Genomic DNA, 14,039 nt, shown 5'->3' on the forward strand with positions numbered 1-14,039 from the left:
CTGTCTCTCTCATAAACTAATGTATCTTTCTGTCTTTCACACAAAGCCATGTCATTATATGAAATCGAGGCACAGAAAATCACTTCTGTGCGTTTAGTTTGCTCTTGTGAATTGTGATCTGGTAAAAAGGAGGCAAACCTAGAATTTGTGCTGTCTTAATAAAGTCATTTAATAATATGAAGTTCATAAACACAATATGTGTTATCTCACTTACTTGCATTTCTGGGGTTTAAGTTACTTTATAAATCAATTCAGTATTTAGATTTGCATGAAATGAAAATACTTACAGATTATCCACTTATATTTCTGAAATACAGGTGCCACAGTAAGTAGATTAGAAATGGCATTTACAGGGCTTTGTTTTCAGACAGTAATTTTCAGCTTCATGCATAACAGATCTGTTGTCTAGCTTTGGAAGTTTTAGATGGCTGCTAAAGCTGGATCCAAGAACTTTGGATGGTAGGAGGCAAAGGGGTGTAAAGATAGCAGATTTGCAGGTCTTGAAATTACACCACTGTGCATGGGAAACTGTGGTTCTCTTTTCTCATGTCTTCTGTGAAAGTGACCGCCAAATATATTCTTTAGTGTCATGTTGTTAGCAAAAATTATAAAATAGTAATTAAAACTTTTATAGGATGAAAAAGGGGAATCAATAAATGCTGCATACTTTTCAGTATTCTGTAGCCAATTCTGTAAGTCCTTAATCAGTGATGAAACACAGAACAAAACAGACACATGCTTTGAAAAGAAGGTCCACAGAGGGATTTATATTTAATTTTTTCCCCATATCCAACTATTCTCCTTTAAAAAATGACAAGTTTATAGTCTTCAGAGAGAAAGATATTTCTCTGAAGTAGCTCATATATGACTAAAACCAAAATGGGACTGTGCAAGCCAAGCCATGATTCGCAAGAAAGTTACCTGTCAAGGGAGTGCTTATAGCTGAGGCAGGAGCCCCTTGCATTTCCCCAGATTGCTTGGCAAACCCTGTAGCCAGCAGAAGTGCTAAAGTAATAGTGGTGTAGCGGCTTTTAGCTGACCGAGTTGTAAATGGGAATTACAAGTTGCTCATAATTCCTGGAGATTTAATATCAAGTTAATTCGTAATCGTTGCGACACCTTAACTAGTGGCTCATCATCGCTTCTAATGTAACTAATTTCATATTCTGTTACCCATTCTTCCCACCAAGATAACTTGAAACTCCTTCAATGCAGTAGCTTTCCTGTGCAATCCAAAGCATTTTGTTCCTTGCAGAACTATTTCTTTTATACAGTGTGCAGAATAGAAGATGTAAATCGTATTTTCCTCTCATATAATTATGATTAAGTCTCAAATGAAGGGAAAAATCTACCTTGATTTTTCTTTGCACATGATTCTCTTTACAACTCAGAACTTACAACATATTCGTTAGGGTACCTTGGAGTTTATTCACATGTAGAGGAAAATTGTTTAATAGCCAATAGCTGTTCTCCCAGAATAGGCTAAATAGATCAGGGGAAAGGTGGGGGAAACAATGCACCCAAATAAGGTCATCTGGTCACAGTGATTAGGACATAGAAATAGTTCTTTTCAAAGAGGTAGCATATAGCACAAATTATTACAAGGATCTGAACTAATTTTGGTAATGTAAACATTGGTGTGAAATAACTGCAGTCCCGTCCATACTTCATTCAAACAAAAGTAGATGCATTTCAGTCTGGATTTGATAAAATGCTGTCTCTTTCTAATGTGGTTTGGCTGGCTAGTGAAAACCATAGGATTTTGACCTGTTTGAAAGGTTCTAGTGGATGATACAAAGTGTTTATCCAGCTGGGCATGTTGTGACAGAAATAGGCATAAACACTGTTTGCAAATTTATTTCAAAGAACATTTTATTTGGCATAAGTTTTGAATCTTGATGTAATCATGTGTCCTGAACATTTTCTCTCATTGGCCTGTAAATAATTATTTCTAGCATATTCTGAGCAAAATGGAAAGCAAAGAAGTCCTAGATAGACCAGGCACCTTTTCTGTATTGCTTTTCTGATGATTTTGTCTTCATTTAATAGACCACATTTTCTTGAGCACTTCAAAATACTTCTCATCCCCCAGTGACCTGAGAATCAAGAAAATGTCATGTTAGTGACTACTAATTAGTGGACCCAGAGAGGAGCCTCTCCTGGCCTTTCAACCTTCCAGAGGCAGCAACAGAAGCTGTCACATGTATCATACAAAGAAAACAAGCATTTGCCATGTTTGGGAGTTTGTTCTGGATTTTTTTTTCCTAGGGTGTACATAGTAGCACAGGATCTGTTGAGACTATAGGTGAATTTGTATGTTAGGAGGAAATTAACCAACAATAGAGCATTTGCATTTATTTCTCCTTTTCCATGCTTAACATACGTCTTCTGTTACCCAGTTCTTATTGAACAAGTCTGTGCAAGTAATATTAATCTGTTTTATTATTTATAATTTTCAGGTCTTTAAAATAGAGGTGCTAATGAGTGGAAGGAAACATTTTGTGGAGAAGAGGTACAGTGAATTCCATGCACTTCATAAAAAGGTAGTAATTTTCTTTATAAGATATAACTTTGTTTTGCCTTAGTTGTGATGTTTTCCTTTTTCAAAATTGTTACTGTACATGGTTTATCTTAAATACGTCTTGTAATTCATGTATCTGGAAATGAGTTCCCAACCAACTCGAATTCTTCTTTTTGTGAAGGAGAGTGATGACTTCTCACATGTTATTAACTTTCATTTTCTTTTTTATTATTGTTTACATGTTGTATTGCTAAAATGCTGTCTGTAGTACGGTTTTCTTTCCTTCGTGTAAAATCACAAAATAAGATGCATTCCCATAGCAAATAAATACGTTACTTGGTTTTATTCAGTTAGGCAAATAACTTGCTAGCTCTTTAAATTGTGTTGCGAACCTGCTATATACAAAGCTGAAAAAACAACTCTCATACACCAGAAAGTAGACATGAAGAAGACTGACTAGAGCATCTCACTCTGCTGTTCTTCATATAATGAATGTGATATAAGATACAAGATACCTGATAACTTTGTCTCCTGAATCATCTTAATAATGTCTAACAAGGAACTCAGTACTTTCAAGTTTGGTTATCCACTAATTGTTCAGCTGAAAGGCTTATGGAGGCCAAGTGTTGAGAAGGAAAATTCTGGAACAGAGTTACAGCCCATTGCCAGAGTTGAACTGCAATGAAGAGCAGCTGTCCTTCACTCCTAGGACCTGGGTCAGCTGGACATCTGTGAGTTTGTTAGCTCTCACTGACAGCGGAGTTGTGCACACTCAACTGCTTTGATTGGTACTGCTTGCCTTAAGTATGGAAAAGCTTCTCTACAAGCAACAAAGAGCACAGGCATTTACAGCTCCTGCGACTGCAGCGTCAGAGGAGCTTACCTATGCCAGCATGTATGCTGGTGGTCCTGAATCAGCTCAGGAATCATCTCATTCAGGGAAGAAGCATTATACTGGTGGCAGAGAGGATGGTTTTACCAGCCATATGTGGTTATGGATATAAGCAAGCTCATGTCAACAAAAGGCAACTATTAAACCATCAGTTTGTTGGCCCTAAAAAGTCCAAAGAGCAAGAGTATATTTTGCTTAACTGAACTGTAATTAAGATGTGCAAGTATTTCTTTCCTTTTTACTTCTTGCCCCAGTTGTGGTATCAGCTGTCACTTTTTAATATTTCCTTGTTTATTGTTTTAATTCAGATGTGTCTCAGATATTTTCCCCCTTGTACTCACATTAAATATGATACCTCATGAACTACAGTGTCAGAATTAGTGGTACAACTTGCCCACCAGCAAGCCTTGCAATACACATGTGCTTTATTTTACATTTGAGACTGATACTGCAATTGAAAGTGAAGCAGCTGAGCAGAGATTATACAACTAAGTTAGGAAGCATTTAGAGAGGAAAATAGGGATTTATATGCTTAAAATGTGCCCTGCCCATGGCTAGAATAGAATAGAATAGAATAGAACAGAATAGAATGGAATGGAATAGAACAGAGTATTTTCAGTTGCCAGGGACCTACAAGGATCATATAGTCCAACTGCCTGACCCCTTCAGGGCTGACCAAAAGTTTACGCGTGTTATAAAGGGCATATGAGTCTAAACCACTGATACATTTAAGGCATCGACCACCTCTCCAGGAAGCCTGTTGTGGTCTTTCACCACCCTCTCATTAAAAGAAATGCTGCCTTATGTCCATTCTGAACCTTTCCCTAGTGCATCTTTGAACCATTCCCTCATGTCCTGGCACTGGGTGCTAGGGATCAGACTTCAGCACCTCAGTCTCCACTTTCCCTCCTCAGGAAGCTGCAGAGAGCAATGAGGTCATCCCTCAGCCTCCTTGTCTCCAAACAAGACAAACCCAGAGCTGCCAGCCACTCCTCACAGGACATGCCTTCCATCCCCACCACCAGCTTTGTGCCCTGCTCTGGACACATTCAAGGACCCCCACATCCTTCAGCTGTGGGGCCAGAACTGCACACATTACTCAGGCTGCACCATCACTGAATCAGAATTTGGCTGTTGGATTAAAATGTTATTGGAGGATGAGCAAGGAGAGTGGATATGTTGTGTGGCTCCGTAAGTTTATCCTTCACAGTGAAAAATTCTAAAAATAAAACTTCACATTTTTATGTGAAAAATAAAAACGGGGAATTAAAATTACAGGAGCAATTGGAACTGGAATGTAGTATTTCTCACACACACACACTTTATTATGACATGCAGTGTAGATTATAAATGATGAGCTATAAAGCACAAGGAGAGAAACATGGAGGGTTTGTGTTTGTATCTAGCACCTTTAACATTTAAAGGGTCTTAAATAAGTTTGCCAACCTCCCCACATGGATAAAGCATTTCTTTCTTATATTACTGGGAGAGATAAGACATGATCTAGTTTTCAAGGCCAGGCTGGACAGGGCTTTGAGCAACATGGTCTAGTGGAAGGTGTCCCTGCCCATGGCAGGGGGTTGGAACTGCGTGAGATTTAAGGTCTCTTCCAACCCAAACATTCTGTGATTTATGAATACAGCAGGATAATCACCTATTTTGATGAGTTGGCCATGCTGTGTGTGATGCACTCCAGGATGGGATTTGCCCTCTTGTCTGTCAGGACACACTGCTGACTGACACTTAGCTGCTGTCAACCAGCTCCCTAGATTCATTTCTGCAGAGCTGCTCCACAACCACTCCTCTCCCAGTTTATACTTGTACCTGGTACTACTCCATCCCAGGTGCAGATTCTGGCATTTAGACTTGTTAAATTTCATCCCATGAATCATTGCCCAAGACTCAGATCTATCTAGATCCCTCTGTAAGACCTGTTGTCCCTCGAGAGTCAACAGCACCTCCCGGTTTGCCATCATCAGCAAACTTGCTAATGATGCATTCCAGTCTTGCATCCAGATCATTTATAAAAATATTGGACAGAACTGTTGTTAGAATTGAGCCCTGAGGAACGCTGCCGGTGACCAGCTGTCAGCCAGAAGTAGCCCATTTGCTACGAATCTTTGAGCTCTGCACTTCAGCTAGTTCTTCACCCAGCGTATCGTGAACCTGCTCATTTCACAGCTGGGCAACTTGTCCAGTGGGATGCTGTGAGACGACAGTATCAAAAACCTAATTAATATCCACAAAAGCTACAGACACTGCCTTCCTTTCATCCACTAGGTTGGTGACCTTACCAGAGTTGGGCTTGGTAAGCCTGAAGAAGAGAAGGCTCCAGGGAGACCTTACAGCAGCCTTCCAATACCTTAAGGGGGCCTACAAGAAGAAGGACTTTTTACAAGGGCATGTAGTGACAGGAAAAGGGGGAATGGCTTTAAACTGACAGTGAGGAAATTTAGATTAGACATTAGGAAGAAGTTCTTTGATGTGAGGGTGTTGAGGTAGTGGCTCAGGTTGCCCACAGAAGCTGTGACTGCCCCATCCTCACTCTTCAGTTTGTTCCATCTGCTTGTTTATATTACTTTGTAAACTTGATAGTGACTTTTCTTTATTTGTTCCTTGTCCCTGGCAAAGCACCCAGAGTATTTTGCAACAACATACCTCTTTTCTTAAGTCTTACTTTTTGAAGCTGTAGTAAAATTTTAGTAGACATGTTTGAACAGCTCATGCTCTGAAACTTTCTTAGTACTTTCAGTGTTACAGTAATACTGGAAAAAGCGTTCTCTGGTAATACAGCATGCAATTTCACCCTTCTCTGTTTTGTGTTAGAGCATAAAATCTCAATGCTGTTAAAAAAGTAGGATGTGTATTTGAACAGTTTTTATTGGAGAAGAGTATTTTGCACTTGTATCTTGATTGTTCTTTGTGAACAGTATGTTCACATCTTATGACACTATTTATACTCAGGTGCAGATACCAGTGTGTTTTCAGCATGCTAGTAAGGTATTTATTTTTTGTTTCTCTCTTACTCATTAATTTAAAATGTAAATTTCACTCTAAATTGCTGTGAGTACTTGGTAATTGGAAAGGTATCTTTCGACTTGCGCATATTCAAGGTGCCCTAAGTGCTGGAGACGTCTGTAGTGAGCTGGGGAAACAAAGCTTCTGTAGAGAACAACCATGATAGAAAATGGGAATAAAGGCTGAAGGGGAGATTGTGCCTTTCACCAGGGAAGGGCATACTCATCTAGCATTGTATGAAGGAAGGAGGACTCCATATAAAAGATTACTCATTCATCAGAATGCCAATTAATGTTTTGATTAATTTTTTTATTATTATTTTTTAAAGCAAAGACATCTCCAAGAACACAGGTGAATATTTCTCCTTCCTGGGTTCAACATTTTTTACATTCCAGTTGTGTAAAAAAGTAAAGCCCTGCTTCTTGTGCCATCTGGCTGTAGTGAAAAGATTTAAAATCTTTTCAAGGCTACACCAGGAGTACAGATTATTTCCTTGACAGAAACTATCCACTGCTGATTTTTTTAAAAAATTTTGCATAGGCCATTGTACTTTGCCCTGGTTATGAAAGGCAAACCGGGCCATTCAAGCTATTCACTATTCACATTACAGTATTTTATTCAAGTCTGAACAAAAGTCTTATTATTCTCTTATGGAGAGCTTTTTAGAAAGAATTAAATTCTTTCTACATGTATAGAATAGTTAAAAATGCAATCATCTATTGCCTATTTATTTTTTATACTTTTCTTCCTGTACATTTTTAAATATTGTTAGTTCTTTTTAAGCACCAGAATGCTAGAAAGTGACAGCATTACAGCTACTGCAGAGAAATCTCTGAAAATCTTAAGCTTTTTATACCCTGCTTTGCAAGTTATTTATAATTTTAGAATAATTAGTGTACATTATGAATCATACTGTCTTCATAGTTGGACAAATAATTCTTTAGTTGGTAATTTGTGCCATCTTTTAGTCTTGCAGGAAATAGAGACTACAGTATGTCAAATAGGCATTAGGTCAGTGTTATGGACCTAATGTGTAACACAGTAGGAAGATATAACACAGTAATTGTGCTCAGATAAACAGTTGTTTTGTAGGCACAGCTCTGAAGAAATATAGCTACCGCATACATAGATTTGCTTAATATTCTTTGACATTGTAATAATTATTTGTTGCAGTGTATTATTTCAAGCATAAGAAAGTGGACTTATTTACTTCTACATCTGCAAGCATGTTCTTTATACCTACACATAGTACCTGTGCTTGCATATTTAAGCAATTGGGTTTTGGATGCTTTATGTAAGAGGGCCACAGAGCACAAAAGGATTGTTAATCATGAGTTGATGGTACCAGCCACAGAGCATTTATCCTGCAAGCAGCTAGGCCTTGGTGGACGCTTGTTTTGTTTCAGATTTGTCTCCTCTCATCTGGAGCATTCTCCTCATTTGTTATTCACCTGCAGGTGCTGTCATAGTTCGCAACAGCTGTGACCATAGTTTTTTCAACATTCGCAACCAATTTAGATGAAAACATGGGGGTTTATATTCCGGCTTTAAGATCAGTCAGTAAAAGAACATGGATTTGGGGTTTTGCTTTGGTGGGTTGTTTTCTCATTTCATGTTTAATTGTAATTTAGCACTGTTAAGAAATAAGGAAGTGGCAAAATGTTTCCAGAGCAATTGAGGTTTCCTTGCTGTAGCTTTGTTACTTGTGATTGTAGAGACGTTGATATGTTGGCACTGCTTTTTCCTATAGTGACATCTCAGCAAGCTCAAAAATGAAATGTAAATTCTCAGTCTCCCATGGGTATGCATGTCAAAGTCAATTTTGAGTTTCTTTCCATGCATTCCTTGCCTCAGATTTACTCAGAGGCAATATCCAAGAGAAGGAATGTCTAGTGTCACCTTCTATTAAAATGCAGTAAAGTCTATTTCAGTTATCATTTTTGTGCTGTAGTTCTGAGGAAAACATTAATATTTTTGTGTTTTGAAAAAATACATTGCTCCAGCAAGAGGATTTTTAGTGTTGTCAGAATGTGTTTGTGTCCATCGGTATGCACTCATGTATTCATATACACGTTTCCATATATATCTGTGAAAGCTTTCCTATGGGAATTTTTAGAGGAATAATTATGGAGAACTACTGGAAATATATTCAGTGATGATCTTTCTATTTCTCAGTATAAGATATTAAACACAACTGTCAATCTGTTGGTGCAATATGAGAACATGGATGTTTTTCTCTCTTGATTGCTGGCTCTCCAGAGAAATGGTTAGCTCTCCTCTGTGTACTTCTTCCACCTGTTCATAGTTGCCTAAATCCAGAGTTCCAAATTGTCACCGTGTTTTGTCAGTGCACTTAGCAAAGTAATACCTGGGTATGTTGCAGTGACATTGTGAGGTATCATCTCAGGTTGACTACTGGGGCACTCATTTCAAGTACTCTCATGTAGCTGTTGTCATTTTGTTTTAAGGCAGTTAGTCACAACAAATTGGTTGTAGAGTTCCTCTTCACTGCCCAGGGCAGCTAGACCTGGAGATTTGTAATGGCAACATGTAGGTATGAAGTATTCTGTTACTTCAGTGAGCTAGTGGTGAGTAATTTCATTGCTGTGGTGGTGTACTTTATGCATTATTATTTTACCTGTACTGCTTCATCTCTAACAGAAATCTCTAGTTTACTTTAAGGAGATGCTATTATACTTTCTTTCTTTTCTGCATTTCTTTTCATTTGCAGCTCAAGAAATTCATAAGAACTCCAGAGATCCCTTCAAAGCACGTGAGAAACTGGATCCCCAAAGTTCTGGAGCAGCGACGGCAAGGCTTGGAGTTGTACTTGCAGGTGAGTCTCCTCTCAGCACTGTGAAAGTAAAATCAGCATCCATTTTCAAAGTGGTGGCGTCCAAAGCATTTGAAGGTATGAAGTGAGGTGGGTTTTTGACAGGCAATTTTAGAGGTGGGAAATGAGCCGGAGACTTACCAGCAATGATGATTTCTCTTCACTCTGCAAGCATAGCAGAAATCCAGACTGCTCTGTGTTTTTGTTCCAAATTCATGCAAAAGTTGCTGACTGACTTTGGTGTACCTACTAGTACCTTATTTTCCTGTGCCTGAAATGGGGAGAATAATGTTGTTGTTCTGATTGTACCAATCAAAAGTGTTGCAGAAGAGATAAGAGGAGGCTTTATTTAACTCAGCTTTATTTAAACAGAGTACGGAAGAATCAGCTCATCAAATTTATGTCCCTCTATTGTACATGCCTGTATCTGAATTGTTCATCTAGTTGAAATAGTCACCTGTCATCCTATATTCATCTCAGCTGGTTTGGAAACTTGCATTTAAACTCCCAGATTCTACCTATTTGGATTCTGATTTTGCTACAGACTGTGAAAGGATTTTTCAGGAGTGAGTCAGACATACAGACATATAAATATACCAGTGATAAATACCAGCCTTTTTTAATAAATGGAATTTCTACTTCCACCATGATTGCTTTAAAAATCCCTTGTGGTGTAGTTTCACAGCCGTCTCTCTCGTGACAAAGCCAGATTAAGGTGTTGCCCTGACGTGTTCACAGTTCACTGCACGTTCAGCTGTACTAATGCAAGTTCTGTTTTATTGAGAGGGATCATAGAAATTACCTGAGTCAAAAGATAATTATTTTTGGAGGAAGACAAGACTGAGAATATACTATTTTTACTCAGATCAGAGTAGTAAAAATTTCATAGATCTGATTTATGACGACATGACAATTGCAGTGACACAAGTGGAAGAATGATGAAATGTAACATAATGGACAGTGAGTTGCATTCATAGAAAATAGACGGTACTGCACAGCACTGCTCAGGAACAGATGATGCCTGCACTGCTCAGGAACCTCCCTGATTCTCAGAAAGGTTTGCAACAGAAAACTGTTTAAGGAGGAGAATAGAATTACAATGTGACAGAATTACTTCTGGCATTCAAGTTTTAAAAAGTAATTTGGAAATAAGGAGGAAAGCACAGCTCAGATTTTGTTCTGAGGCACAGGGAGCATTTCAGGCAACATATGGTTTATTTTGCATTTTTAAATATTTAATTAGTTTTGTTAAATGCAAAAATTTAATCATTTTTCCGTCTTGCTTTATGGTATTTATAGCATGTTTGACATCTAAAAATTACATTTATCACATGGGTGAACAAACTCTGCTGTTGGAGAGACTTTGGTTTTGAAAAGGGATAGTGCCTTTTTGGTTTTGATGGCTGTCAGCATAGCTTGCTCCATCATCAGTATGTTTTTCTGTTACAGCCATTTTCTGTGATTATTTAACTTTTTTATTTTTTTTTTTCATACAACACTCTTTCGGAGCATATCGCAACTAAGGCACCAACTTCTGGTTTGAGATTGATTTTGTTAAAAAGACACAGGGGTAAATCAGTTAGCAATTTGTAATTGCTGATAAACTCTAAAAGAACATCTCGCCCTACTGGAAGAGTCAATCAGCTCTTGTTCTTGTACAGTCTGGTACGTACAGTTTAACTTTTCCCCTCTTCTACCACCATTGGCTATCATAGGATCATGAAATGGTTTATGTTGGAAGGGACTGATGGACATAATTTGTAACATGGCGAGTTATATCCATACTCATGTGCATACTAAATTAAAAGAAGAACAAAAGTCTTTGAATTCTTGGCAAAGTCACTAATTTCTGATTCTGCTAACAGAAAGCAGAACTAATCATTGGTGAAATTTTAACTTGTAAGATAATGAAGAGCCTGATTTTAGACAGTTAGGTCTTCATACTGAGACACTTCAGTTATCAGAAGGTTTTTAATAGTGCCAAGCATTTTCTAAGACACAGTGTAGAAATGTGCTACAATTTCAGACGACATGATCAAGTTTTAACTTAACAATATGTATATAAAATATTGCAAACATATTTTCAGGTGATACTAATGAGAGTTAATATCTTAAGAGCAGTTAGGGTACTACCATCACTAGTCAGTTGTGGTACTAGTGGCCAGCTATTTGTGCAACTGGTAAACTATTATGGAGCTATGGTAGTCATGCAGAGATTGAACATTTACAGAGATGTTACATTCAGATATGTTTTATTCCTTTCTCATAATTGCAATTTGCACCTTGAAAACATGTACAGGCAAGAAATAGCATACCATGCAGGTTGCATTCAAATACAGAGCTGTATCTGACATGGTCTAATCATACTGGGTTCTTAATATATTTTTAATTAAGCACTCTTCTATAGTTAAATGCAGATTAAAATTATATGAAATTAGAGTAGTAAAATCAGTCTGTATCAAGTAATAAAGAGAGCAAGAAACTCCCCTGTTTGAGCTGGAGGGTGCTGCAGTTGCAAGTACCTTGTTAGTTCTTTGTGGCTTTTTCATGATGAAATCGCCCTCTTAAATCCTTTTAGCACAGGTTTTTTGTTTCTTGGAGTGGAAAGACAGGAGCTCAGAAACATTTCATTCTGTCTTTGTGAAGAATACCAAAATTGTGAATAAGCAAAATATTAAATTACAAGATAAAAATAGTAATTTTCTTGAATTTATCAGTATACACTCTTGGCTAATATTCATCAGACAGCTTATTTTTCTCCTGTTCTTGAAAAGTTGAGTGGGAAATTTTTTTGTTGTAATAGAGCAGTTTTCATTGAATTGTGAAAGAATGATTTATCTATATTATTTTTAAGTGACTCTCCTATTTTACAAGTTTTGACTGGAATTCACAACTTTTGTTTTTAATACTGTGGAACAATTGACCAGTAAACACTAATACACATAGTAATTCAACTGCACATATAAGGATAATACAGAGCCCTTGTGAATACTGAGAACAATCAACTGACTGACAAGAAGAAAGGTGATTACGTTTAATTTATTAATGAGGAAACAGATGCAAAGATAAGTGAATGGCAGAGTATGGCCCCAAACATTCAAGCAAATTAGTATGAACCAAAAGCTGTTGCTTTTCTGCTGATCTGTGGTAACTGTCTCTGTCCATGATCTTAACCTACAGCACAAAGGGCTTGAGCTGATTTATTCTTCATTAAATAAAAAAATGTCTATTACTGACAGTGAAAGAGGACTAAGCCAGTTCCCATTAACTTGTGGTGGCTATCAGCTAAGAGTTACCATAAATCAACTGGTGCATATTTTAAATTCTAACTTGATAGTTACTTACTTGAATATCTGAGCTTGTAGCTTGTAATATAGCAGAAATGAGAATCCAGATATTTTGATTTAAAATTTGTAAAATAAATCATTGGATTATACCATGGCTGACAAAAATCTCCCTGATAGTAGTATTAAGTTGCAGCAAGATTTGAACTTAGCTATGATTTATTTATGGTTACAAAATGTCTTTTATCAATATGTTTCCTGAAGAGTTTGATATAAAGAAAAGGTAGAAGATACAGATTTGAGGGAGATGGTTGTGTAGGGAGGAGCCCCTAATTTGAAAAGAGCTGCCAGGTGGACTTCACTGAAAGTCTGTGATTCCTGATAATATGTTTGTGAGCCTAGCTAGAGAAATATATTTGCTTGAAAGTACCAGAAGATGAAGGTAAGTGTGGAAGATGATAAGACAGAATGTTAATCAGCATTGTAGCTTCTGGGTGGCAGCTGTTTGAGTTTTGGGGTTTTTTTAATCCACTATATAATCTTGTACTGATGGTGTATCACAAAGCAATACAGAAATATAGTCTCCTCTGGAAGCATACTTAAAGAAGGCATAGATCACTTGAAATGCTCCCTCTTGCACAATTATTGTTGTGTATGAGTTCAGTAAGTCATCTTGTGAACGGGCCAGCTGAAGAGGTAGATGGGGTTTCATTTTGGACATTGTTGGGATTCTCAAGGGCAGCACTGAGGGACCTTATCTAAATGGTTATCGAAGCAGCTGCAGCTGCATTGTCAATCTGATCAGTATTTGTTACAAATAGATTTTATATAATGTGCTCTTGGAGGAGCAGTTTTTATGGAGCTTATTTCCAGTGAATTGATAATGGGGAAGAATTTGATCTAGCCACCTGCTTTCTACTGATTTGGAGTTAGGTCATATCCTTGTCCCAGTAGGCTGACACTGGATGTTATTGCCATCCAGTCTCTCTGCCCCAGGGGCATGCCCTTTGACAGGTCTGCCTTTTAAAGTTCAATGGAATAGATATTTTCTAACCCTCTTGGGCAGAAGAAATCTCATCATTTGCTGATATCATCAGTCCAACAAGGTAACAGGCATCATTAACAGAATTCATTGTGAAGTGGCACCCACACCTCAGCATGAGACTGTAGCTGCTGCTAGCCTTCACTGAAATGTTTTGGGTATAGAGAGAGATTTTGGAGGAGACTCATCTTTTTGATGAGTTTCAGGATACTAACTCATTTCTTGTGGTCCTCGTGACCTGAAGAAATTCTGCTTTTGAGTGGCAAGATTCTAATATGAAACAGAGGGCTGTAAACCTTCTTGAACTGCTCTGTATGTATGTAAGGTCTGTAGGTACATATGTCTCTAACCAGAGTTAATATGTAGAGCTAATATTTCTCTCTTGGCTGTGGTCAAGAAAACATACTTGCCTTTTATTTACTCTTGAACTTTTTACAAAGAGAACAGTC

General features: G+C 37.6%; 1 protein-coding gene across 1 annotated transcript in view; it reads left to right on the plus strand.

Moving 5' to 3' along the window:
- Window positions 1-2,459: 2,459 nt before the first annotated feature.
- SNX24 (sorting nexin 24) overlaps window positions 2,460-14,039 on the plus strand; it is a gene marked incomplete at its 5' end in the record, with an annotated part of 44,477 nt that continues 32,897 nt past the window's right edge. The window contains 2 exons of the mRNA XM_010020819.1: window positions 2,460-2,543; window positions 9,163-9,267. Coding sequence (XP_010019121.1) covers window positions 2,460-2,543; window positions 9,163-9,267 — 189 coding nt within the window. The remainder of the gene's footprint in view (window positions 2,544-9,162; window positions 9,268-14,039) is intronic.

The sequence above is a fragment of the Nestor notabilis genome, unplaced genomic scaffold, assembly GCF_000696875.1.
Source record: "Nestor notabilis isolate BGI_N333 unplaced genomic scaffold, ASM69687v1 scaffold4228, whole genome shotgun sequence".
Lineage (NCBI taxonomy): Eukaryota > Metazoa > Chordata > Aves > Psittaciformes > Psittacidae > Nestor > Nestor notabilis.